The sequence below is a fragment of the Accipiter gentilis genome, chromosome 3 (genome assembly GCF_929443795.1).
Source record: "Accipiter gentilis chromosome 3, bAccGen1.1, whole genome shotgun sequence".
NCBI lineage: Eukaryota > Metazoa > Chordata > Aves > Accipitriformes > Accipitridae > Astur > Astur gentilis.
This window is the reverse complement of record NC_064882.1, coordinates 38,909,597-38,937,238: the sequence shown is the minus strand read 5'-3', so window position 1 is coordinate 38,937,238 and position 27,642 is coordinate 38,909,597. Positions and strand designations below refer to the sequence as shown.

The 27,642-nt window shown below is 45.2% G+C and overlaps 2 protein-coding genes across 8 annotated transcripts in view; both read left to right on the top strand.

Annotated features, from left to right (window-relative positions):
* Positions 1–22,390, top strand: part of LOC126035144 (E3 ubiquitin-protein ligase RNF4-like) — a 50,773-nt gene extending 28,383 nt beyond the window's left edge. For 2 of the 7 annotated variants that reach the window (XM_049793316.1, XM_049793309.1), the window contains exon 7: positions 20,764–22,390. In XM_049793316.1, coding sequence (XP_049649273.1) covers positions 20,764–20,913 — 150 coding nt within the window. In that variant the 3' untranslated portion in view covers positions 20,914–22,390. Of the gene's footprint in view, positions 1–6,845; positions 6,895–7,240; positions 10,125–20,368; positions 20,418–20,763 lie in introns of those variants that run through there. The other 5 variants (XM_049793290.1, XM_049793300.1, XM_049793281.1 and 2 more) reach the window with 4 other exon arrangements.
* LOC126035186 (E3 ubiquitin-protein ligase RNF4-like) lies at positions 14,841–19,456 on the top strand. Its single transcript, XM_049793346.1, has 4 exons — positions 14,841–15,006; positions 15,483–15,603; positions 16,542–16,621; positions 18,995–19,456. Exons 1-4 carry the CDS (start codon positions 14,998–15,000, stop codon positions 19,025–19,027), a joined length of 243 nt encoding a protein of 80 aa, XP_049649303.1. The 5' UTR covers positions 14,841–14,997; the 3' UTR covers positions 19,028–19,456.
* Positions 22,391–27,642: the final 5,252 nt, after the last annotated feature.

Below are 27,642 nucleotides of genomic sequence, written 5' to 3'. Positions count from 1 at the left end.
CTGAAGTCCCTACAGCTCTTGTTTAGAGAAGACTAATTGCCTGGAAAGCCCCAACTCCAGAAATTTGGCATTTGGCATTGTTTCCTATTGTCTTTGAGGCCATAACGAGATGCCTACACCTTGACAGTGGCCCCTTACCATCCCTTTTCTGGGACAACGATGGTCATGGTCTACACAGAGTAGAGTAGACAAGGGCCTCCACCATCTGCAGGAATTTGCGCCTTTTCAGCTGATGTAATTATCCAGAACTGTGAGAAGAGAAGTGAGCTGAGTCTTCTAGATTGTTCGGGACCACAGAGGACTCAAGTAGTCCAGCGTCTTTGTCGCAAAAAGCAGTGGACGGTCCTGCGTATGCCTGTCCTTCCGTGTGTCCGCCGAGGTTTGCCTTGTCACAGCTCTGGGAGCATCTTTGGCCTGTTCCTTCCTGGCTGTGCCCTCTCTCTGAAGGGCTGTGTGCTGGTCTTTGCAGTGTAGGGCAAGGTCAGGATCGGGAGCAAGTGCATTTCTGCCTTGCCACCTTCTTTTGTTTCCCTGCAGTGGGACAGGCCTTCTAGTAAGACTCATCTTTGGATTACATTACTTCACTAGTTTTAAGGCTTGCCAGGGCTTCTGTGCTGTCAGACTTGTTAAAAACATTTGGAGGCAAGGAATTCTAGATGGTTTCAGACCCCTGGATGAACGAGCAGCTGTGTGTCAAGAGGTGATTTTTTTTTTAAAGATGAATTTGGAACTAAGATTTCTGTAGGATCTGTCGTTGGACATTGAGTTGTCTGTTAAGGACTTTGGTCTTTTGTGCAGTAAAATGCAAGTGGTCTTGCGGGCTTGTTTCCTAGCCTTTATAACCACTTTACTACTTCTGTTAAAGAAAATACTTTCCCTGCTAATTTGTAATGCTTTCTCTTTCGAAATTAGTTATCTGCCTTGTATGGGGGCCTCCTGCTACCTCTGCCCAGCTCCTCAGTGTATGTTGCACACACGATAATTTTACCATGAGCAAGCTTTAAGAGTTCAGTACCACACAAACACTGCCCCGAGAGTCCATCCGTTGCTTTCAGTTCAACGGAAATGGGATTCCTCAGTATTTTTCTAGTCCGCTAATAAATGAGCTTTTTCCGGTGTTTAGCTTGGGAGATGGGCAAGAACAACTGAGGCTTCAGGCCCATCTGTAGGTGTCCGAGGCTCAATGACCAACCGCTGGGACTTCTCCTCTAGCTTTGGACAGAAACTGGTGACTCAGGAATAGGAATCTTGGAGAGGGGGTGTATTGGAGAGAACAAGCATTACGCAGAGGTAATCTTCTCTCTTCTTTTCTTACAGGGTTGGAAGAACATCGTTCTCAGACCCTGAGAAATCTGGACTTTTTTTAGCAGCGTGCTACCTAAAGGAATATAAGGAGGTGATACCTGCAGCTTCCTTGCAATTAATTTTTTGATATTTGTACTTCTCTCTCTGTGGCTTTAGATCAAGAAACGTCATGAGCACAGTAAGTATTTTACTACTTGATGCAAACCTGATTCTCAAAACCTGTTGTTTATGGTACTTCTGCAAATGTTGTTAAGAGTTTGTGGTAAACATGCTGGAACATAAGCATATAAAAACCTCATGTAACTTCATGTTCTGTGATACTTAAGATTTTTAATCTCTCTAGGTGCTAGCAGTAGTTCAGAAATGCTTACAGTATGAGCAGAAACCTGGTATAACTGTGAACTAGTCTTCTCATTTGCAAACCCTCACGATATGTTTTTGCTTTGTGACCCAGCTGGTAAGAGGTCTGGGGTGATGTCTTTTCCCTGATGCGATGCGTCCGCGTAGGGGTGACGCATGCCACCATTTGATGCATATGACAGCCTTTCTGTGGAGGGTTTTGTGTATCCCCGTGTGCTTTCGTCGGTGCTGCAAAGATGAGGGCCACATTAATTTTCCTCTTAAAGAAGGCGCTAAGGCTTTGTTGTCCCTTAGACTCAACGAAAGCGCCGTGGAGGAGCAGTTAATTCTAGGCAAGCTCGGAAACGAAACAGGTTGATGGCTTCAACCACAGGAACGACTTCAGAAGCAGAGCCAGCAGAACCTGCAGAAAGCGGTAAGCTTTCTTTTCAACTTGTTAAGAACACAAATTGCTTCTGGAGGGTTGGGGTCCCACTTAAGGTGTGGGTTTTTTCCCTGTTTGTAGGCCCTTTACTGGGGAGGAAGGGAAAGCTCTTCTTTTAAAATCATCTAGTATGGCACCTGTAAACAGCAAGCCTACTGAGAGCTGTGATGTGATACATTGAGCACTGGTGATAGATGAGTTGTGTGGGAAAGGTACTCAAGTGCAGGTCAAACATCTGCGTGTCTAGTCTGACGAGCTGCGAGTCACTGCAGCTGCCGCTGGAGACAGTGGCAAACTAAGTTTGGGAACTCCCAAGTTCTAAGAAGAAAGCGAGAAGTTTGTTGTGCCTTGTCCCTCAAGGGAGCGGCAGTACTTGGTCAGTCCTTTTTTGGAAGAAGTATCAGGGCTTCAAAGCCTCCTTGACCTCCTAAATGGATATTTAAATTGCCACCTGAAACCCTAGGAAAGAGAAAAAGTAATTGGTGGCCTCCAGAGAATTATATGGCTTTTCCAGTATTTGCTGTGCATTTGACTATGAAAGGTTGGAAGAGACATGAGACAGGAACATTTACAGCAAGGTACTGTACAATTATTATATCCTATATGATTTGTGTTTTATCCTGTGTGATAAACATTCTGCAGTGTTAGATGAATAATCTGTTGCTGTGTACCTCCTGCAAGCTGTTGTCATACAACAGAACTGTATGAGGAGCTCAGCCGCTGTTCTTCTTGCATTGCAACCTGCAGAAGGCAGCGTGGTAATGCCCCGTGTGGACTCCTGAGGGCAGAGCTTGAGTGAAATGTTGGATATGTTGCTGCAGAGGAGAGGGATAGGGCAAGGTTGAATCATACCGCAGCCTCTTCCACAGTGGCAGGCAATTTTATTCCTCTTCCATCTCTCATCTTGTCTCTAATGTTCTGTTTTTAAGCTGGTGAGGAAGTAGTAGATCTCACACGTGAATCTTCTGATCCTGTCGTCGTTGATCTAACTCACAATGATTCTGTTGTGGTAAGTAGTGAATAGCGCACTTCTCTAAATCTTGTGGTCGCATTAGGTATGTGTTGTGCTCCCTGATAGAATCTGACTTCAAGGATAAGTTTTAAGTTCGAAGTTGACTTGGCATGGCATGAAAGCCATGTGTTACAGGTCAACAGAGAAGCTGCTCTGGAGCTGGAGCTTAGCAAAGCCCTTCTTGGGCACCGCAATACCGCCCTGTTTTCCCGGACTGTTGTGAATGTGCATGGGTACTTTTCTTGAAGAATTGCTGGTTAAATGTCGATACAAAAAAAGTAACCAGTTTAAGCAGTCTAGAGGTGATCCTGTGCCTTTTCATTGCACAGACATGGTGATAAACGCCTTTCAAGTATGACATTCTCTAAGGATGTAGACCCCTCGTTCACTAAGTGTTAGTCTAAGGATCAGAGGATGTCTGGTATACTCGTCATGGCGCAGTCATGAATGTTGATGAAGAATCCTACGGATAAGTCCTAAGCTTGGGGAATCTGGAAGACCGAACGCTAAGGCATGGGAGAATTCTGTTGAAATGCGTATTTGACCTCTATTTGAAGATCTGTACAGTAAAAGGCAGCGGATGTCATGAATGCAGAAGTAAAACTTGATCCTTCCGAGGTTTGGGTTTGGGTCTGGGTCGTAGTTTACCAAGGCCTTAGATATTCAAAAAGTCGTCGTCTGGGCTTGTCTTCTGGGGTCTCGATAAGTAGCCCGGCTTAAAGGGTTAAAACACGGCTTTGCTTTGCCACTTTAGATAGAGTTCCCGATCAACCCCCAATGGGCCTGTGAATGCATCAACGTCTATGAGTATCACTTCCCGATAGTGGCAGAGTGATCTAAAATAGCTTGCTGCTCCAGAACCTGGGGAGAATACATACCAGCGATGGCTACTGTAACATAAGGAGATGCAATTTCAAGCTGAAGCTATGATAGGTGTATCAAAGATACAGGCGAATGACTTAAATAAAAAGCGAAGGAGGTAACAGTTAGTCTGTGACTTCACAAATACAAAGTGTTTAGCTGCAACGTCAGTTGAAGGTACTCCTGTCAGAGAGATGCCAAGCGCAACTGTAGCTGACCGTGGTACAAACTAGTTCTGGTTTTGGCTGGGATAGAGTTAATTGTCTTCCTGGTAGCTGGTATAGTGCTATGTTTTGGGTTCACTGTGAGAAGAATGCTGATAACACACTGATGTTTTCAGTTGTTGCCCCGCAGTGTTTAGACTAAGTCAGGGATTTTTCAGCTTCTGATGCCCAGCCAGCAAGAAGGCTGGAGGGGCACAAGAAGTTGGAAGTGGGCACAGCCAGGGCAGCTGACCCCAACTGGCCAAAGGGGTATTCCATACCATGGGATGTCATGCCCAGTATATAAACTGGGGGGGGCGGGGCTGGGAGGGATCGCTGCTCGGGAACTAACTGGTCATCGGTTGGTGGGTGGTGAGCAATTGCACTGTGCATCACCTGTATATTCTAATCCTTTTAGTATTGCTATTGTCATTTTATTAGCGTTATCGTTACTAGTTTCTTCCTTTCTGTTCTATTAAATTGATCTTATCCCACGAGTTTTACTTTTTTTTTTTTCCCCATTCTCTCCCCCGTCCCACTGGGTTGAGGGGGAGGGAGTGGGAGGCTGTGTGGTGCTTAGTTGCTGGCTGGGGTTAAACCACAAGTTTATTACTCCGAGAAGTCCTTGAAAAATCTGGGTTTTTTTACTGCTGTTTCTAAAGCTAGGGTAGTATTCGATCCAGTCCACAGTGTAGTTTATAACCTCAGTTCTGGGATGCCACTGCTGCCGTGCAAACCTGAAACAAGCAGCAGGAATAGCATGGAGGTATCTCCTGCTGGGATTGTTCCTGAGCCCTTTGCAAAGGAACGGCCTCAAACTTTGCAACGTCGTCCGCGTTGCCCCAGCTCTGGTTCCAGCAAAGACAATAGTGGGGTTGGGGTGGGGATTTTTTTCTCCAGCAGCTGTTAACCTAAGAGGAAGCGTTTATGGCTATCACACCTGAATTGGCCTGTTTGGGGGAGGGAGAGGGCAAGAATGTCCTCCAGCCTAAATCGGATTAGGGTGCTGAAACTGGGGAGCAGGGAGGAGGGTGTTCAGGTGGTTCGTAAGCTGCTTCCATTTCTATCCCTTTGCAGCAGCGTAAGCAGAACCAGAAGCAACCCCTTCCTTATTTTCAGAGCAGTAGCTAATTTACTACTACTTCTAACATTCCTCATCAAAATAAGAGAGCGATATCCTAGCCTTCTCAGCTTGTTTCGTTGTAATTGCTTAGCTTTGTCTGGTGTTTGTCTGTAACGCTAGAGGTGCACGCCAAAGTCTAATTGTATTTTCTTTTCTCTCCCTTCCCACATCTGTTGATGCAAGATTGTTGAAGGTAAGCTGACGTTTTACAGTTGATAATGGAATTGGCCTAAACTTAAATTTCATTTTTGTCTTTTCCAAAGGACCTGGGCAGCATGGATTGAAACTGCATTTACCAAAAGACAAAGCACAGTGCTAAAGTATCTATCTGGCTGGCCAGTGTCTCAGAGAACGGATCCAATCTGTGTTTGATGGTCACTGTCGGAGCTTGTAGAAAATATCTGAAATGGAATAGATCAAAGCTGCTCAAAATATGTTTGTTTTATTTTCCAAATACAGAATTTCTGTAAGCCCAAAGATGATGATAATTCTAATTAGCACTGGAATACCTGCTTTGAATAAGAAAATGTTGAAAGGCTTTTTTAGCCTCTATTGCAGTGAAGGAACTAAAGGGAAAGTCACAGACTGCTTATAATCATGCATTTCAAGGATAGTTCCAGGCCTATATGTTTTATAATATAACTAACTCACCAAATTTAACTTACAGAGAATCAACGCGAAAGGAGAGATCGCAGACTAAGAGGCCAGCCAAGGGTCCATATCTGTATACTGATTAGCGATGATGAAGATGAAACAAGAGACAATGATGTGTATGTAAAAGATAAAGTGTCTTTCTAAAATCTAATTCTTGATATACAGTAGAAACTGATTTATTCCAAGCTTTTGGGTTCTCTTTGGTTACTATGCAAAAACTTCAGACCTGAAATATAATTGCATTTCAAGAAGAGAACCCCCCAAAACCCCAAACACACTTTTGTTCTGTTCTTTGTGAAATCCTTATCTAATGTATCTTACAGTACGGCTCGAGATACACTGAAATGCTTGCAATACATAAAAGACACAGCCAAACAGCCTGACAATATGCTTCATATGCTTCATATAATCACACATTTTATAAGGAAGGAGTTCCTGGTATGAGTATGTTACTGGGCTGGGATGTTGCCCTAAATTAGAATAGGGGATGTTTTAATTTCTGAGAACCTCTTTCACTTCTAGAATGAACAGTTTCCAAAGGGCAGCTAGGTGCTTTTGTTACAAAACTCTTGTTAATGTCCTGTGGAAGATGAAGACTGCCGTGCGTATACTGCACAGGGCTATAGAGTGCTGTTATTTCTAATGACAGAGCAGGGTGACTGGCTGCATCCTCCCCTAATGAAAACCAAGATGCTGTTTCCTTTAGGTAAGGCAGACCCTAACTGCTTAATAAATGCAACAGCTCGAGAGAGGGAAGGGTACGCAGGGATCTTCAGATGAGGTGCATCACGGCTGGTCTGTGCAGTCGGATGATTACATGACGTTTTTTGTATTGGTAACCCTCAGTGTACGGTGAAATTAATGGATGCATGTTCTTTCTGGTTTTGTTCTCTCTACCGCAAGGCCGTCTGGTACCGTTAGCTGTCCGATTTGCATGGATGGCTACTCAGAGGTAAGGATCCACGTGTTGTCGTTGTTTCTTTTTTGTCGAAGGGAGAACGGGGCAGAGGGTGAGCTGTGAAACTGTTGGGTTATGTGGGAGGCTACAGACAGCTGGCTTGAAGTACAGACCTTGGTTTGCTGGTGAAACTAGCTTGTAACCCAAAGTCATTTCTTAGTGGTGTACCTAGAGGGCGAAACACTTTCCAAGCTGGCACTGGAGGATCTTTGGGTTCCTTATTATTCAAGTAGTCATGTGCCTTTTCCAGATACTCTTAAGTCCTATTAGCCTGGTGCCAGTAGGCCAGCAAAGCTGAATTCTTTACCCCGAACACGTGTTGTGGCTTCTTTTCTTCCAGATTGTGCAAAGCGGACGACTGATTGTGTCAACTAAATGCGGCCATGTCTTCTGCAGCCAGTGCCTCCGTGATTCCCTTAGGAACGCCAACTCTTGCCCAACCTGCAGGAAGAAACTCACTCACGGACAGTATCATCCCATTTATATATGAGTACTTCTCTTTCTCAGGACAGACTCAGCAGGATTTTGGGGGAAAATGTCATGTTTTCAGTGCTCTGAAGATTTAAAGAGCAGCAGGTTGTCCACACATCCAAATAAAACTGATTCTTTTTGGGTTTTGGAGAATAACTTGTACCTATATAGACAGCTTTTTTTATGGTCCAAGCTGCTTCTTGTTACGTCCCTGGTTGTAATGTTAAATTTGTGACTGTCTCTAAAGTAGACCGGCAGCCTATATCAGAAAGGAAGCAGCTAATGCATTTCCTTCTACTTTTTTAATGCTTAAATAAGAGGGGTCTGAATATTTTGTTATTTCTTACTCTTTAAATTATTCCCACTGTCGCATACAGGTATGGAAGAGTTACCTTTCAAAATACAGATGACCAATTTGCCATTTCATTACGCTTTTGTTTTTATCCTGTGAGAAGCTCATGACTACATTGCTTTCTGCCATACCATCTTTGCCCAAGTGGAATAAGTTGTAACGATGGATGGTTTTATCATAAATCCATATGAAATTGACAGCCAAGGTCATGCAATAAAAGAACCTGCTGTTAACCAGCAATCAGGTGTTTTAAGCAGAAGGCTTGAACATGCAGATGTCTTTATGAACTCCATGAGATCTAAAGTGTGTAGACAAATTGCAACATGTACAATGTGAAATTGCTTCTTTGAATGTTTTAACTGCCAAGAATTCCTGTATTTGAATCACAACACTGAATTTATTTACCGAGGTGATGAGATGGTCTCTTGGGTTTACTACTGTTCTATAGTGTGCTCTCCTGATCGCTAAGGAGAATGTAGTCTTCTCTGAGGCTTGCTAGTGATGAATAAGCAGCAAACTGTATGCTGTCCTCTTGTCAGCTGAATACCAAACTACCTACAGATCTTACTGTGTCAAGCGTACCCAGCGTGATGCTTCAAGTTCAGTGCGTTCACTTGGCTGTTCTCTTCAGTTGTTGACACATGGCTGGTTTTAGCCTGGTGCATTGGATTAAAAATTAAATAATTGTGTTGCCACAGATTTAGGAAGTGGAGGCTTTAAAAGACGTGTTTGGTAGCAATCTTGACTGGGTAGCTTTTTGAGAGAGAAGTTTAATCTCTCTTTGCCCTGAGGGTTGTCCAGCTTTCTTTAAAAGTGTTTTTAGAAAGGAAGACAACTCGGATACATGTCCAGGATGAGAGAATTCCTCTATTTAAGGAAGGCAGGAATACACAGGTTTATGCACTGTTATCCAGTCACTTTTTTTTTTTTTTTCCTCCAGAAGTGAGTTATAAATGTCTGCTTTAAACCTGTTATAGCTAAAATCTGCAAGCTGATGTGGAATCCCCGATGAGCTGATACAAACAGGATTACAGTAATTAAGTGTAGATGAGATGATTAAAACCAGTACTTTATGATCCACATCTGCAGTAGCTACATCTGTGAAAAAGTCCAAAAGGAAACTCGGACAACTTCTGGCAGTTGGTTGATTATAAAAACCATTAGGAGCACCATTCTGTGCTCCGGTGCAGCACAACTGTAGGATGTGTTTAGTTAACATTGATACCTGATGTGTCTCTGCTAACCTGTCCTCGGGGTCTGTAGGAAGCCTTGAATTAAAGCAGCTCTTCTAATTAGCTGTCTCAAGTTCTGTATTGAAGATTGCAACCCAAGAGTAAAGGTGTTTTTTATTAGGACGTTTAGGGATGTTTCTGGATGTAGTACTACAGAGTTTTGTTCCATAAAGGCTGGCTTAAGAAATGCAGTACCTTCCCCACCCTGGTTTGGAACAGCTTTGGTTCAGCGCTTTTATCAGGAATATGCAGTTTCTGCATTGTGGCCGTCTGGTAACTGCTAAAAAGTTACACGTGTTTAGTTACTGTGTGCTCCCATTGGTAATAAAAACTACAGGCAAGGACAACAGCAGTCTTAGGGTAGTGCGGTGAGAACAACGGCCGGCATTGGTGTCCCAAGAAGCAGATAATTGATGAAACAATTCTAAAGATTGTTTAAAGCATTAATTGCATGAAGAGAAGCAGCCCAACATTAAAACTGTCAAGATACTTAAGGGCCACAGAAACAGCTTTCTCCCTGTAGCTTAACAGAGAAGAGAAGAAAAGAAAAAAAACCCCCGACAAAAGAAAAGTCTGGCCAGTTTTCCTTGGGTGGCTACTGTGCAAGAGGGACAGTAAGAAGCGGATTTAAGGGATTACCTCTGGGCATAAGGGCGAGTCACGTATTCGTGCATCTTTAACAGTGTACTAGCCATAGCCTAAAATGACTTTGCACAACTCCCTCCGTGTAAATATCACTCTATAGTTTGTGTCTCAATAAATAGATCTAATTGAAATTTAGATATCACAAACTATATAATATTTAACAAAGAAGTTTTTAGCTTTTGTGTACCCTGTGAAGTGCCACAAATTTTGTGCATCTCAGAATGAATTTTAGGTCTCCGTACATGGAAAAATACTAAATTGCATTACATGCTCTTTTTGGGGGAAGAAAAAAACCCCGAAACCCCAATATATTTGAGTTCCAGTGATGCTTTACATTGGCAAGAAGCGATAGATAATATAAAGATTTTTTCATTATGTAAATGTATGTCGTCTTGTATATAGTTCAATTTTTCCTGTATTTAATTGTATTCATGTCTGTCTGTCCCATCTATGTTGGACTCTGCTGGTAGGCAAACAGTTCTTTTAACAGGTGGAAATAAAACTATCGATTTGATCAATCAGAAGCACTCGTTCTTTTAATTGCACCGTCTTAACTGATCTGGAGTGGGGGGCGGGAAATCCCAAATGCCCAAACCTTTCAGTTCTTTTGGCCGTTGTGCGTTGCATGGGGAAAAGGAGAGCGGTGCTGCCTGGGACAGGAGGGATGAGGGGGTGACGGTGCAGTCCTGCACCTGCGACTGGGCGAGCGGGGGGATGCAGAGGTGGGCTCGTGGGCGGGGGGGAGCCCGGGGGCCAGCGACAGAGAGGGCTCGCTTTAGAGGGTGGCGGGGTGTGGGGGTATCTCCCTGCTGTTAAATTGTTGACGAAGCTCGTGTTGCCTGTCGCACGCCTGTGTCGTGTAGGAAGCACCGTGCTGGGGAGAGGGTGAGGAGGAATGCTGAGGCATTGTGCCTATGACCGGGCACGTAGTGCTTTGAAAAACATCATAAAGCACGCTTATTTTATCTCTTCTCCAAATAGGTGCTGTTGCCGTGAAGTTCCTTTCTTTTCCCTCTTGCCTTTCTTGCTCATTTTTAATGAAGTTTCTCCGCATTAAGGAGGAGGGAAAGAAAGTTTCTCTTCAGGCAGGCCATTTTGGTATGTATGTATGAGCAACTTAAGCAGCATGTTCACCAGGATTGTTTCCCTATGCAAATGCACTACATCAGGGGTCTACTGGAAGTCTTGTTTATTCAATCGGTCTTAGAACAAGTGTTTTCTGAGGGCTCTGAACAGCTGCTGTGTGAGTGGATGTATTCTCTGGAATTATGCTGCTGCTAATAACACTCGTTATTAAGTGTGTATGTTTTCTGCTGATCATTGTTTGCAGCAGACCGATGCCTTTCTGCATCTTCTGGCTGCGTTGTTCTTCCCTACCCTCTCTGCCCTAGTTGTGGCTATGCTGGGAAACGGCTTTACTTTATGGAAGGAAGGGGGCTACCTACTGTTTTGCAGTGGTTCAAAATGAGCGTGCAAAGAGAACTCGCATTATCTGGGTACGGAATGTTACAGAAGTGGTTGCCTAGGCGAGTCCCGTGCTGAGGAAGCAGGAGACTGAAAGTCAGTTCCCAGCGTTCTGTGGTAGGGAGCGAACTCTGAGCCTTAGTCTTCTACGTCCCAGGTGACAACATAAGGCAATTTGCTCACATTTGTGAGAAAACCTCTTGAGTAACTACACAGGTAAATGAATTCATCAAACCTGATAAGGATCGTATTGGGGGAGGGGGTTCTGTGTTGAGCCTGGCACATAATAGGAAGCCTAAGTAAAAAAAAGGGGACGTTGACTTCAATTTTAGTATGTTTTCAGCTGGAAGGGACCTACAACGATCATGTAGTCCAACTGCCTGACCACTTCAGGGCTGACCAAAAGTGAAAGCATGTTGTGAAGGGCATTGTCCAGATGCCTCTTAAACACTGACAGGCTTGGGGCAGCGGCCACCTCTCCAGGAAGCCTGTTCCAGGGTTTGACCACCCTCTCGGTAAAGAAATGCTGCCTGATGTCCAGTCTAAACCTGCCCTCGTGCAGTTTTGAGCCGTTCCCAGGCGTCCTGTCCCTGCACCCCAGGGAGAAGAGCTCAGCACCTCCTTCTCCACGTCCGAAGCTGCAGAGAGCAAGGAGGTCGCCCCTCAGCCTCCTTTTCTCCAAACTAGACAGACTCGGTGTCCTCGGCCGCTCCTCACTGCACCTTCCTTCCAGCCCTTTCACCAGCTTTGTTGCTCTTTTCGGAACACATTCAAGGACCTTCACATCCTTCTTAAATTGTGGAGCCCACAACAGCACGCAGTGCTCGAGGTGAGGCCGCGCCAACGCCGAATACAGCGGGACAATCGCCTCTTTTGAGCGGCTGGTTATATATACGGTGTTTGATGCACCCCAGGATGGGGTTTGCCCTCTCGCCTGCCGGGGCACGCTGCTGTCGGCCAGCACCCCCAGATCCCTTTCTGCAGGGCTGCTCTCCGGCCACTCCTCTCCCCATTTATACTTGTGCCCCTCGGCGTTACTCCATCCTAGGTGCACAATCCAGCATTCCTGCTGGACTTGGTACATTTCATCCCATTAACCATAGCCCAGTGCTCCGATCTAGGTAGATCCCTCCGCAAGGCCTCTTGTCCCTCAAGAGGGTCAACAGCACCTCCCCGTTTGGTGTCATCACCAAACCTGCTAACGGTGCGTTCAACTCCCGCACCCGGGTCGTTGATAAATACATTTACCAGAACCGGCCCTAGGACTGAGCCCCGAGGAACACCGCTGGTGACCGGTCGCCAGCCAGATGTAGCCCCATTCGCTACAACCCTTTGTGCTCTGCCCTTCAGCCAGTTCTTCACCCAGCGCACCACGAACCTGCTCATCCCACAGCTGGACAACTGGTCCAGAAGGGCGCTGTGAGGGACGGTATCACAAGCCTTACTAAAATCCAGGAAACTACATCCGCTGCCTTCCCTTCCCTTCATCCACGAGGCGGGTGACCTTATCATAGAAGAATATCGAATTGGTTAAACAGGACCTTCCCTTTGTGAACCCGTGTTGACTGTGCCTGATGATTGCATTGTTCTTTAAAGGCCTTTCAATCGCCATCATTTTTCCAGGAACTGAGGTTAGACTAACAGGTCTGTAGTTCCCTGGGGCTTCCCTCGTGCCCTTTTTGAGTTTGGAATAATAACACTGGCTAGCTTCCAGTCAGCGGGGACCTCCCCAGACTCCCAAGACCTTTGGCAGGTGATCGAGGGGTCCTGCCGTAACATCCGCTAGCTCCTTCAGTACTCTGGGATGAATCCCATCAGGCGCCAGGGACTCGTGAACATTCGGGTGATACACCCGGTCCCTTACGGTGTCGGTGTCCACAAATAGGAAGTCACTGCTCCTGCACTCGTGGTCCTCCGACTCAGAGGACTGGGCAGCTGAATGTCTGTCAGTATTATTGAAGACTGAGACAAAGAAAAAGTATCCAATGCCTCGGCTTTGTCTTCATCTCTATTAGTCAGGTGGCCATCTTCAACAAGCATTGGTCTGATGTTTTCTTTAGCCCTCCTTTAGCCTTTGCAATCCAGTGCGACTTTTAAAATGAAAAAACGGGAGAAAATTGACGAGTGGCCTATTGCGTTGCTTAGAACTGTGCGTAAATATCTCTCTGGGCTTGAAGATTTGTGACTGAAGAAATACAGGCAGAAGGTTTACGAGGAAAAATATCAGTCAGGCTTCCTCTAACTCAAGGTTATGACTGGCAGTGCCATTCCATCCCACTGCATGGTCTCAGTGGGTCTCAATCTGAGAACAGGTTAATAGCCTGCTAATTAGTTTTGAGCTTTCTACTGACATAGGCTAAAAAAAAAAGGGGAGGGGGCAGCCAGGGGAGGGATTTTATTTTATGCTTTTAGATGATGTGTTTCCGTGGTCATTGGTGCTCTTGTCAGGTCTTGCCTGAAGTCCCTACAGCTCTTGTTTAGAGAAGACTAATTGCCTGGAAAGCCCCAACTCCAGAAATTTGGCATTTGGCATTGTTTCCTATTGTCTTTGAGGCCATAACGAGATGCCTACACCTTGACAGTGGCCCCTTACCATCCCTTTTCTGGGACAACGATGGTCATGGTCTACACAGAGTAGAGTAGACAAGGGCCTCCACCATCTGCAGGAATTTGCGCCTTTTCAGCTGATGTAATTATCCAGAACTGTGAGAAGAGAAGTGAGCTGAGTCTTCTAGATTGTTCGGGACCACAGAGGACTCAAGTAGTCCAGCGTCTTTGTCGCAAAAAGCAGTGGACGGTCCTGCGTATGCCTGTCCTTCCGTGTGTCCGCCGAGGTTTGCCTTGTCACAGCTCTGGGAGCATCTTTGGCCTGTTCCTTCCTGGCTGTGCCCTCTCTCTGAAGGGCTGTGTGCTGGTCTTTGCAGTGTAGGGCAAGGTCAGGATCGGGAGCAAGTGCATTTCTGCCTTGCCACCTTCTTTTGTTTCCCTGCAGTGGGACAGGCCTTCTAGTAAGACTCATCTTTGGATTACATTACTTCACTAGTTTTAAGGCTTGCCAGGGCTTCTGTGCTGTCAGACTTGTTAAAAACATTTGGAGGCAAGGAATTCTAGATGGTTTCAGACCCCTGGATGAACGAGCAGCTGTGTGTCAAGAGGTGATTTTTTTTTAAAAGATGAATTTGGAACTAAGATTTCTGTAGGATCTGTCGTTGGACATTGAGTTGTCTGTTAAGGACTTTGGTCTTTTGTGCAGTAAAATGCAAGTGGTCTTGCGGGCTTGTTTCCTAGCCTTTATAACCACTTTACTACTTCTGTTAAAGAAAATACTTTCCCTGCTAATTTGTAATGCTTTCTCTTTCGAAATTAGTTATCTGCCTTGTATGGGGGCCTCCTGCTACCTCTGCCCAGCTCCTCAGTGTATGTTGCACACACGATAATTTTACCATGAGCAAGCTTTAAGAGTTCAGTACCACACAAACACTGCCCCGAGAGTCCATCCGTTGCTTTCAGTTCAACGGAAATGGGATTCCTCAGTATTTTTCTAGTCCGCTAATAAATGAGCTTTTTCCGGTGTTTAGCTTGGGAGATGGGCAAGAACAACTGAGGCTTCAGGCCCATCTGTAGGTGTCCGAGGCTCAATGACCAACCGCTGGGACTTCTCCTCTAGCTTTGGACAGAAACTGGTGACTCAGGAACTGAGTGACCCCTTGGAGAGGGGGTGTATTGGAGAGAACAAGCATTACGCAGAGGTAATCTTCTCTCTTCTTTTCTTACAGGGTTGGAAGAACATCGTTCTCAGACCCTGAGAAATCTGGACTTTTTTTAGCAGCGTGCTACCTAAAGGAATATAAGGAGGTGATACCTGCAGCTTCCTTGCAATTAATTTTTTGATATTTGTACTTCTCTCTCTGTGGCTTTAGATCAAGAAACGTCATGAGCACAGTAAGTATTTTAGTACTTGATGCAAACCTGATTCTTAAAACCTGTTGTTTATGGTACTTCTGCAAATGTTGTTAAGAGTTTGTGGTAAACATGCTGGAACATAAGCATATAAAAACCTCATGTAACTTCATGTTCTGTGATACTTAAGATTTTTAATCTCTCTAGGTGCTAGCAGTAGTTCAGAAATGCTTACAGTATGAGCAGAAACCTGGTATAACTGTGAACTAGTCTTCTCATTTGCAAACCCTCACGATATGTTTTTGCTTTGTGACCCAGCTGGTAAGAGGTCTGGGGTGATGTCTTTTCCCTGATGCGATGCGTCCGCGTAGGGGTGACGCATGCCACCATTTGATGCATATGACAGCCTTTCTGTGGAGGGTTTTGTGTATCCCCGTGTGCTTTCGTCGGTGCTGCAAAGATGAGGGCCACATTAATTTTCCTCTTAAAGAAGGCGCTAAGGCTTTGTTGTCCCTTAGACTCAACGAAAGCGCCGTGGAGGAGCAGTTAATTCTAGGCAAGCTCGGAAACGAAACAGGTTGATGGCTTCAACCACAGGAACGACTTCAGAAGCAGAGCCAGCAGAACCTGCAGAAAGCGGTAAGCTTTCTTTTCAACTTGTTAAGAACACAAATTGCTTCTGGAGGGTTGGGGTCCCACTTAAGGTGTGGGTTTTTTCCCTGTTTGTAGGCCCTTTACTGGGGAGGAAGGGAAAGCTCTTCTTTTAAAATCATCTAGTATGGCACCTGTAAACAGCAAGCCTACTGAGAGCTGTGATGTGATACATTGAGCACTGGTGATAGATGAGTTGTGTGGGAAAGGTACTCAAGTGCAGGTCAAACATCTGCGTGTCTAGTCTGACGAGCTGCGAGTCACTGCAGCTGCCGCTGGAGACAGTGGCAAACTAAGTTTGGGAACTCCCAAGTTCTAAGAAGAAAGCGAGAAGTTTGTTGTGCCTTGTCCCTCAAGGGAGCGGCAGTACTTGGTCAGTCCTTTTTTGGAAGAAGTATCAGGGCTTCAAAGCCTCCTTGACCTCCTAAATGGATATTTAAATTGCCACCTGAAACCCTAGGAAAGAGAAAAAGTAATTGGTGGCCTCCAGAGAATTATATGGCTTTTCCAGTACTTGCTGTGCATTTGACTATGAAAGGTTGGAAGAGACATGAGACAGGAACATTTACAGCAAGGTACTGTACAATTATTATATCCTATATGATTTGTGTTTTATCCTGTGTGATAAACATTCTGCAGTGTTAGATGAATAATCTGTTGCTGTGTACCTCCTGCAAGCTGTTGTCATACAACAGAACTGTATGAGGAGCTCAGCCGCTGTTCTTCTTGCATTGCAACCTGCAGAAGGCAGCGTGGTAATGCCCCGTGTGGACTCCTGAGGGCAGAGCTTGAGTGAAATGTTGGATATGTTGCTGCAGAGGAGAGGGATAGGGCAAGGTTGAATCATACCGCAGCCTCTTCCACAGTGGCAGGCAATTTTATTCCTCTTCCATCTCTCATCTTGTCTCTAATGTTCTGTTTTTAAGCTGGTGAGGAAGTAGTAGATCTCACACGTGAATCTTCTGATCCTGTCGTCGTTGATCTAACTCACAATGATTCTGTTGTGGTAAGTAGTGAATAGCGCACTTCTCTAAATCTTGTGGTCGCATTAGGTATGTGTTGTGCTCCCTGATAGAATCTGACTTCAAGGATAAGTTTTAAGTTCGAAGTTGACTTGGCATGGCATGAAAGCCATGCGTTACAGGTCAACAGAGAAGCTGCTCTGGAGCTGGAGCTTAGCAAAGCCCTTCTTGGGCACCGCAATACCGCCCTGTTTTCCCGGACTGTTGTGAATGTGCATGGGTACTTTTCTTGAAGAATTGCTGGTTAAATGTCGATACAAAAAAAGTAACCAGTTTAAGCAGTCTAGAGGTGATCCTGTGCCTTTTCATTGCACAGACATGGTGATAAACGCCTTTCAAGTATGACATTCTCTAAGGATGTAGACCCCTCGTTCACTAAGTGTTAGTCTAAGGATCAGAGGATGTCTGGTATACTCGTCATGGCGCAGTCATGAATGTTGATGAAGAATCCTACGGATAAGTCCTAAGCTTGGGGAATCTGGAAGACCGAACGCTAAGGCATGGGAGAATTCTGTTGAAATGCGTATTTGACCTCTATTTGAAGATCTGTACAGTAAAAGGCAGCGGATGTCATGAATGCAGAAGTAAAACTTGATCCTTCCGAGGTTTGGGTTTGGGTCTGGGTCGTAGTTTACCAAGGCCTTAGATATTCAAAAAGTCGTCGTCTGGGCTTGTCTTCTGGGGTCTCGATAAGTAGCCCGGCTTAAAGGGTTAAAACACGGCTTTGCTTTGCCACTTTAGATAGAGTTCCCGATCAACCCCCAATGGGCCTGTGAATGCATCAACGTCTATGAGTATCACTTCCCGATAGTGGCAGAGTGATCTAAAATAGCTTGCTGCTCCAGAACCTGGGGAGAATACATACCAGCGATGGCTACTGTAACATAAGGAGATGCAATTTCAAGCTGAAGCTATGATAGGTGTATCAAAGATACAGGCGAATGACTTAAATAAAAAGCGAAGGAGGTAACAGTTAGTCTGTGACTTCACAAATACAAAGTGTTTAGCTGCAACGTCAGTTGAAGGTACTCCTGTCAGAGAGATGCCAAGCGCAACTGTAGCTGACCGTGGTACAAACTAGTTCTGGTTTTGGCTGGGATAGAGTTAATTGTCTTCCTGGTAGCTGGTATAGTGCTATGTTTTGGGTTCACTGTGAGAAGAATGCTGATAACACACTGATGTTTTCAGTTGTTGCCCCGCAGTGTTTAGACTAAGTCAGGGATTTTTCAGCTTCTGATGCCCAGCCAGCAAGAAGGCTGGAGGGGCACAAGAAGTTGGAAGTGGGCACAGCCAGGGCAGCTGACCCCAACTGGCCAAAGGGGTATTCCATACCATGGGATGTCATGCCCAGTATATAAACTGGGGGGGGCGGGGCTGGGAGGGATCGCTGCTCGGGAACTAACTGGTCATCGGTTGGTGGGTGGTGAGCAATTGCACTGTGCATCACCTGTATATTCTAATCCTTTTAGTATTGCTATTGTCATTTTATTAGCGTTATCGTTACTAGTTTCTTCCTTTCTGTTCTATTAAATTGATCTTATCCCACGAGTTTTACTTTTTTTTTTTTCCCCATTCTCTCCCCCGTCCCACTGGGTTGAGGGGGAGGGAGTGGGAGGCTGTGTGGTGCTTAGTTGCTGGCTGGGGTTAAACCACAAGTTTATTACTCCGAGAAGTCCTTGAAAAATCTGGGTTTTTTTACTGCTGTTTCTAAAGCTAGGGTAGTATTCGATCCAGTCCACAGTGTAGTTTATAACCTCAGTTCTGGGATGCCACTGCTGCCGTGCAAACCTGAAACAAGCAGCAGGAATAGCATGGAGGTATCTCCTGCTGGGATTGTTCCTGAGCCCTTTGCAAAGGAACGGCCTCAAACTTTGCAACGTCGTCCGCGTTGCCCCAGCTCTGGTTCCAGCAAAGACAATAGTGGGGTTGGGGTGGGGATTTTTTTCTCCAGCAGCTGTTAACCTAAGAGGAAGCGTTTATGGCTATCACACCTGAATTGGCCTGTTTGGGGGAGGGAGAGGGCAAGAATGTCCTCCAGCCTAAATCGGATTAGGGTGCTGAAACTGGGGAGCAGGGAGGAGGGTGTTCAGGTGGTTCGTAAGCTGCTTCCATTTCTATCCCTTTGCAGCAGCGTAAGCAGAACCAGAAGCAACCCCTTCCTTATTTTCAGAGCAGTAGCTAATTTACTACTACTTCTAACATTCCTCATCAAAATAAGAGAGCGATATCCTAGCCTTCTCAGCTTGTTTCGTTGTAATTGCTTAGCTTTGTCTGGTGTTTGTCTGTAACGCTAGAGGTGCACGCCAAAGTCTAATTGTATTTTCTTTTCTCTCCCTTCCCACATCTGTTGATGCAAGATTGTTGAAGGTAAGCTGACGTTTTACAGTTGATAATGGAATTGGCCTAAACTTAAATTTCATTTTTGTCTTTTCCAAAGGACCTGGGCAGCATGGATTGAAACTGCATTTACCAAAAGACAAAGCACAGTGCTAAAGTATCTATCTGGCTGGCCAGTGTCTCAGAGAACGGATCCAATCTGTGTTTGATGGTCACTGTCGGAGCTTGTAGAAAATATCTGAAATGGAATAGATCAAAGCTGCTCAAAATATGTTTGTTTTATTTTCCAAATACAGAATTTCTGTAAGCCCAAAGATGATGATAATTCTAATTAGCACTGGAATACCTGCTTTGAATAAGAAAATGTTGAAAGGCTTTTTTAGCCTCTATTGCAGTGAAGGAACTAAAGGGAAAGTCACAGACTGCTTATAATCATGCATTTCAAGGATAGTTCCAGGCCTATATGTTTTATAATATAACTAACTCACCAAATTTAACTTACAGAGAATCAACGCGAAAGGAGAGATCGCAGACTAAGAGGCCAGCCAAGGGTCCATATCTGTATACTGATTAGCGATGATGAAGATGAAACAAGAGACAATGATGTGTATGTAAAAGATAAAGTGTCTTTCTAAAATCTAATTCTTGATATACAGTAGAAACTGATTTATTCCAAGCTTTTGGGTTCTCTTTGGTTACTATGCAAAAACTTCAGACCTGAAATATAATTGCATTTCAAGAAGAGAACCCCCCAAAACCCCAAACACACTTTTGTTCTGTTCTTTGTGAAATCCTTATCTAATGTATCTTACAGTACGGCTCGAGATACACTGAAATGCTTGCAATACATAAAAGACACAGCCAAACAGCCTGACAATATGCTTCATATGCTTCATATAATCACACATTTTATAAGGAAGGAGTTCCTGGTATGAGTATGTTACTGGGCTGGGATGTTGCCCTAAATTAGAATAGGGGATGTTTTAATTTCTGAGAACCTCTTTCACTTCTAGAATGAACAGTTTCCAAAGGGCAGCTAGGTGCTTTTGTTACAAAACTCTTGTTAATGTCCTGTGGAAGATGAAGACTGCCGTGCGTATACTGCACAGGGCTATAGAGTGCTGTTATTTCTAATGACAGAGCAGGGTGACTGGCTGCATCCTCCCCTAATGAAAACCAAGATGCTGTTTCCTTTAGGTAAGGCAGACCCTAACTGCTTAATAAATGCAACAGCTCGAGAGAGGGAAGGGTACGCAGGGATCTTCAGATGAGGTGCATCACGGCTGGTCTGTGCAGTCGGATGATTACATGACGTTTTTTGTATTGGTAACCCTCAGTGTACGGTGAAATTAATGGATGCATGTTCTTTCTGGTTTTGTTCTCTCTACCGCAAGGCCGTCTGGTACCGTTAGCTGTCCGATTTGCATGGATGGCTACTCAGAGGTAAGGATCCACGTGTTGTCGTTGTTTCTTTTTTGTCGAAGGGAGAACGGGGCAGAGGGTGAGCTGTGAAACTGTTGGGTTATGTGGGAGGCTACAGACAGCTGGCTTGAAGTACAGACCTTGGTTTGCTGGTGAAACTAGCTTGTAACCCAAAGTCATTTCTTAGTGGTGTACCTAGAGGGCGAAACACTTTCCAAGCTGGCACTGGAGGATCTTTGGGTTCCTTATTATTCAAGTAGTCATGTGCCTTTTCCAGATACTCTTAAGTCCTATTAGCCTGGTGCCAGTAGGCCAGCAAAGCTGAATTCTTTACCCCGAACACGTGTTGTGGCTTCTTTTCTTCCAGATTGTGCAAAGCGGACGACTGATTGTGTCAACTAAATGCGGCCATGTCTTCTGCAGCCAGTGCCTCCGTGATTCCCTTAGGAACGCCAACTCTTGCCCAACCTGCAGGAAGAAACTCACTCACGGACAGTATCATCCCATTTATATATGAGTACTTCTCTTTCTCAGGACAGACTCAGCAGGATTTTGGGGGAAAATGTCATGTTTTCAGTGCTCTGAAGATTTAAAGAGCAGCAGGTTGTCCACACATCCAAATAAAACTGATTCTTTTTGGGTTTTGGAGAATAACTTGTACCTATATAGACAGCTTTTTTTATGGTCCAAGCTGCTTCTTGTTACGTCCCTGGTTGTAATGTTAAATTTGTGACTGTCTCTAAAGTAGACCAGCAGCCTATATCAGAAAGGAAGCAGCTAATGCATTTCCTTCTACTTTTTTAATGCTTAAATAAGAGGGGTCTGAATATTTTGTTATTTCTTACTCTTTAAATTATTCCCACTGTCGCATACAGGTATGGAAGAGTTACCTTTCAAAATACAGATGACCAATTTGCCATTTCATTACGCTTTTGTTTTTATCCTGTGAGAAGCTCATGACTACATTGCTTTCTGCCATACCATCTTTGCCCAAGTGGAATAAGTTGTAACGATGGATGGTTTTATCATAAATCCATATGAAATTGACAGCCAAGGTCATGCAATAAAAGAACCTGCTGTTAACCAGCAATCAGGTGTTTTAAGCAGAAGGCTTGAACATGCAGATGTCTTTATGAACTCCATGAGATCTAAAGTGTGTAGACAAATTGCAACATGTACAATGTGAAATTGCTTCTTTGAATGTTTTAACTGCCAAGAATTCCTGTATTTGAATGACAACACTGAATTTATTTACCGAGGTGATGAGATGGTCTCTTGGGTTTACTACTGTTCTATAGTGTGCTCTCCTGATCGCTAAGGAGAATGTAGTCTTCTCTGAGGCTTGCTAGTGATGAATAAGCAGCAAACTGTATGCTGTCCTCTTGTCAGCTGAATACCAAACTACCTACAGATCTTACTGTGTCAAGCGTACCCAGCGTGATGCTTCAAGTTCAGTGCGTTCACTTGGCTGTTCTCTTCAGTTGTTGACACATGGCTGGTTTTAGCCTGGTGCATTGGATTAAAAATTAAATAATTGTGTTGCCACAGATTTAGGAAGTGGAGGCTTTAAAAGACGTGTTTGGTAGCAATCTTGACTGGGTAGCTTTTTGAGAGAGAAGTTTAATCTCTCTTTGCCCTGAGGGTTGTCCAGCTTTCTTTAAAAGTGTTTTTAGAAAGGAAGACAACTCGGATACATGTCCAGGATGAGAGAATTCCTCTATTTAAGGAAGGCAGGAATACACAGGTTTATGCACTGTTATCCAGTCACTTTTTTTTTTTTTTTCCTCCAGAAGTGAGTTATAAATGTCTGCTTTAAACCTGTTATAGCTAAAATCTGCAAGCTGATGTGGAATCCCCGATGAGCTGATACAAACAGGATTACAGTAATTAAGTGTAGATGAGATGATTAAAACCAGTACTTTATGATCCACATCTGCAGTAGCTACATCTGTGAAAAAGTCCAAAAGGAAACTCGGACAACTTCTGGCAGTTGGTTGATTGTAAAAACCATTAGGAGCACCATTCTGTGCTCCGGTGCAGCACAACTGTAGGATGTGTTTAGTTAACATTGATACCTGATGTGTCTCTGCTAACCTGTCCTCGGGGTCTGTAGGAAGCCTTGAATTAAAGCAGCTCTTCTAATTAGCTGTCTCAAGTTCTGTATTGAAGATTGCAACCCAAGAGTAAAGGTGTTTTTTATTAGGACGTTTAGGGATGTTTCTGGATGTAGTACTACAGAGTTTTGTTCCATAAAGGCTGGCTTAAGAAATGCAGTACCTTCCCCACCCTGGTTTGGAACAGCTTTGGTTCAGCGCTTTTATCAGGAATATGCAGTTTCTGCATTGTGGCCGTCTGGTAACTGCTAGAAAGTTACACGTGTTTAGTTACTGTGTGCTCCCATTGGTAATAAAAACTACAGGCAAGGACAACAGCAGTCTTAGGGTAGTGCGGTGAGAACAACGGCCGGCATTGGTGTCCCAAGAAGCAGATAATTGATGAAACAATTCTAAAGATTGTTTAAAGCATTAATTGCATGAAGAGAAGCAGCCCAACATTAAAACTGTCAAGATACTTAAGGGCCACAGAAACAGCTTTCTCCCTGTAGCTTAACAGAGAAGAGAAGAAAAGAAAAAAAACCCCCGACAAAAGAAAAGTCTGGCCAGTTTTCCTTGGGTGGCTACTGTGCAAGAGGGACAGTAAGAAGCGGATTTAAGGGATTACCTCTGGGCATAAGGGCGAGTCGCGTATTCGTGCATCTTTAACAGTGTACTAGCCATAGCCTAAAATGACTTTGCACAACTCCCTCCGTGTAAATATCACTCTATAGTTTGTGTCTCAATAAATAGATCTAATTGAAATTTAGATATCACAAACTATATAATATTTAACAAAGAAGTTTTTAGCTTTTGTGTACCCTGTGAAGTGCCACAAATTTTGTGCATCTCAGAATGAATTTTAGGTCTCCGTACATGGAAAAATACTAAATTGCATTACATGCTCTTTTTGGGGGAAGAAAAAAACCCCGAAACCCCAATATATTTGAGTTCCAGTGATGCTTTACATTGGCAAGAAGCGATAGATAATATAAAGATTTTTTCATTATGTAAATGTATGTCGTCTTGTATATAGTTCAATTTTTCCTGTATTTAATTGTATTCATGTCTGTCTGTCCCATCTATGTTGGACTCTGCTGGTAGGCAAACAGTTCTTTTAACAGGTGGAAATAAAACTATCGATTTGATCAATCAGAAGCACTCGTTCTTTTAATTGCACCGTCTTAACTGATCTGGAGTGGGGGGCGGGAAATCCCAAATGCCCAAACCTTTTAGTTCTTTTGGCCGTTGTGCGTTGCATGGGGAAAAGGAGAGCGGTGCTGCCTGGGACAGGAGGGATGAGGGGGTGACGGTGCAGTCCTGCACCTGCGACTGGGCGAGCGGGGGGATGCAGAGGTGGGCTCGTGGGCGGGGGGGAGCCCGGGGGCCAGCGACAGAGAGGGCTCGCTTTAGAGGGTGGCGGGGTGTGGGGGTATCTCCCTGCTGTTAAATTGTTGACGAAGCTCGTGTTGCCTGTCGCACGCCTGTGTCGTGTAGGAAGCACCGTGCTGGGGAGAGGGTGAGGAGGAATGCTGAGGCATTGTGCCTATGACCGGGCACGTAGTGCTTTGAAAAACATCATAAAGCACGCTTATTTTATCTCTTCTCCAAATAGGTGCTGTTGCCGTGAAGTTCCTTTCTTTTCCCTCTTGCCTTTCTTGCTCATTTTTAATGAAGTTTCTCCGCATTAAGGAGGAGGGAAAGAAAGTTTCTCTTCAGGCAGGCCATTTTGGTATGTATGTATGAGCAACTTAAGCAGCATGGTCACCAGGATTGTTTCCCTATGCAAATGCACTACATCAGGGGTCTACTGGAAGTCTTGTTTATTCAATCGGTCTTAGAACAAGTGTTTTCTGAGGGCTCTGAACAGCTGCTGTGTGAGTGGATGTATTCTCTGGAATTATGCTGCTGCTAATAACACTCGTTATTAAGTGTGTATGTTTTCTGCTGATCATTGTTTGCAGCAGACCGATGCCTTTCTGCATCTTCTGGCTGCGTTGTTCTTCCCTACCCTCTCTGCCCTAGTTGTGGCTATGCTGGGAAACGGCTTTACTTTATGGAAGGAAGGGGGCTACCTACTGTTTTGCAGTGGTTCAAAATGAGCGTGCAAAGAGAACTCGCATTATCTGGGTACGGAATGTTACAGAAGTGGTTGCCTAGGCGAGTCCCGTGCTGAGGAAGCAGGAGACTGAAAGTCAGTTCCCAGCGTTCTGTGGTAGGGAGCGAACTCTGAGCCTTAGTCTTCTACGTCCCAGGTGACAACATAAGGCAATTTGCTCACATTTGTGAGAAAACCTCTTGAGTAACTACACAGGTAAATGAATTCATCAAACCTGATAAGGATCGTATTGGGGGAGGGGGTTCTGTGTTGAGCCTGGCACATAATAGGAAGCCTAAGTAAAAAAAAGGGGACGTTGACTTCAATTTTAGTATGTTTTCAGCTGGAAGGGACCTACAACGATCATGTAGTCCAACTGCCTGACCACTTCAGGGCTGACCAAAAGTGAAAGCATGTTGTGAAGGGCATTGTCCAGATGCCTCTTAAACACTGACAGGCTTGGGGCAGCGGCCACCTCTCCAGGAAGCCTGTTCCAGGGTTTGACCACCCTCTCGGTAAAGAAATGCTGCCTGATGTCCAGTCTAAACCTGCCCTCGTGCAGTTTTGAGCCGTTCCCAGGCGTCCTGTCCCTGCATCCCAGGGAGAAGAGCTCAGCACCTCCTTCTCCACGTCCGAAGCTGCAGAGAGCAAGGAGGTCGCCCCTCAGCCTCCTTTTCTCCAAACTAGACAGACTCGGTGTCCTCGGCCGCTCCTCACTGCACCTTCCTTCCAGCCCTTTCACCAGCTTTGTTGCTCTTTTCGGAACACATTCAAGGACCTTCACATCCTTCTTAAATTGTGGAGCCCACAACAGCACGCAGTGCTCGAGGTGAGGCCGCGCCAACGCCGAATACAGCGGGACAATCGCCTCTTTTGAGCGGCTGGTTATATATACGGTGTTTGATGCACCCCAGGATGGGGTTTGCCCTCTCGCCTGCCGGGGCACGCTGCTGTCGGCCAGCACCCCCAGATCCCTTTCTGCAGGGCTGCTCTCCGGCCACTCCTCTCCCCATTTATACTTGTGCCCCTCGGCGTTACTCCATCCTAGGTGCACAATCCAGCATTCCTGCTGGACTTGGTACATTTCATCCCATTAACCATAGCCCAGTGCTCCGATCTAGGTAGATCCCTCCGCAAGGCCTCTTGTCCCTCAAGAGGGTCAACAGCACCTCCCCGTTTGGTGTCATCACCAAACCTGCTAACGGTGCGTTCAACTCCCGCACCCGGGTCGTTGATAAATACATTTACCAGAACCGGCCCTAGGACTGAGCCCCGAGGAACACCGCTGGTGACCGGTCGCCAGCCAGATGTAGCCCCATTCGCTACAACCCTTTGTGCTCTGCCCTTCAGCCAGTTCTTCACCCAGCGCACCACGAACCTGCTCATCCCACAGCTGGACAACTGGTCCAGAAGGGCGCTGTGAGGGACGGTATCACAAGCCTTACTAAAATCCAGGAAACTACATCCGCTGCCTTCCCTTCCCTTCATCCACGAGGCGGGTGACCTTATCATAGAAGAATATCGAATTGGTTAAACAGGACCTTCCCTTTGTGAACCCGTGTTGACTGTGCCTGATGATTGCATTGTTCTTTAAAGGCCTTTCAATCGCCATCATTTTTCCAGGAACTGAGGTTAGACTAACAGGTCTGTAGTTCCCTGGGGCTTCCCTCGTGCCCTTTTTGAGTTTGGAATAATAACACTGGCTAGCTTCCAGTCAGCGGGGACCTCCCCAGACTCCCAAGACCTTTGGCAGGTGATCGAGGGGTCCTGCCGTAACATCCGCTAGCTCCTTCAGTACTCTGGGATGAATCCCATCAGGCGCCAGGGACTCGTGAACATTCGGGTGATACACCCGGTCCCTTACGGTGTCGGTGTCCACAAATAGGAAGTCACTGCTCCTGCACTCGTGGTCCTCCGACTCAGAGGACTGGGCAGCTGAATGTCTGTCAGTATTATTGAAGACTGAGACAAAGAAAAAGTATCCAATGCCTCGGCTTTGTCTTCATCTCTATTAGTCAGGTGGCCATCTTCAACAAGCATTGGTCTGATGTTTTCTTTAGCCCTCCTTTAGCCTTTGCAATCCAGTGCGACTTTTAAAATGAAAAAACGGGAGAAAATTGACGAGTGGCCTATTGCGTTGCTTAGAACTGTGCGTAAATATCTCTCTGGGCTTGAAGATTTGTGACTGAAGAAATACAGGCAGAAGGTTTACGAGGAAAAATATCAGTCAGGCTTCCTCTAACTCAAGGTTATGACTGGCAGTGCCATTCCATCCCACTGCATGGTCTCAGTGGGTCTCAATCTGAGAACAGGTTAATAGCCTGCTAATTAGTTTTGAGCTTTCTACTGACATAGGCTAAAAAAAAAAGGGGAGGGGGCAGCCAGGGGAGGGATTTTATTTTATGCTTTTAGATGATGTGTTTCCGTGGTCATTGGTGCTCTTGTCAGGTCTTGCCTGAAGTCCCTACAGCTCTTGTTTAGAGAAGACTAATTGCCTGGAAAGCCCCAACTCCAGAAATTTGGCATTTGGCATTGTTTCCTATTGTCTTTGAGGCCATAACGAGATGCCTACACCTTGACAGTGGCCCCTTACCATCCCTTTTCTGGGACAACGATGGTCATGGTCTACACAGAGTAGAGTAGACAAGGGCCTCCACCATCTGCAGGAATTTGCGCCTTTTCAGCTGATGTAATTATCCAGAACTGTGAGAAGAGAAGTGAGCTGAGTCTTCTAGATTGTTCGGGACCACAGAGGACTCAAGTAGTCCAGCGTCTTTGTCGCAAAAAGCAGTGGACGGTCCTGCGTATGCCTGTCCTTCCGTGTGTCCGCCGAGGTTTGCCTTGTCACAGCTCTGGGAGCATCTTTGGCCTGTTCCTTCCTGGCTGTGCCCTCTCTCTGAAGGGCTGTGTGCTGGTCTTTGCAGTGTAGGGCAAGGTCAGGATCGGGAGCAAGTGCATTTCTGCCTTGCCACCTTCTTTTGTTTCCCTGCAGTGGGACAGGCCTTCTAGTAAGACTCATCTTTGGATTACATTACTTCACTAGTTTTAAGGCTTG

Coding starts and splice junctions, on each gene's coding strand:
- LOC126035186 (XM_049793346.1), top strand. Junction 15,604..16,541: donor AGCAGAACCTGCAGAAAGCG/GTAAGCTTTCTT, acceptor TCTGTTTTTAAG/CTGGTGAGGAAGTAGTAGAT. Junction 16,622..18,994: donor CTCACAATGATTCTGTTGTG/GTAAGTAGTGAA, acceptor TGTTGATGCAAG/ATTGTTGAAGGTAAGCTGAC.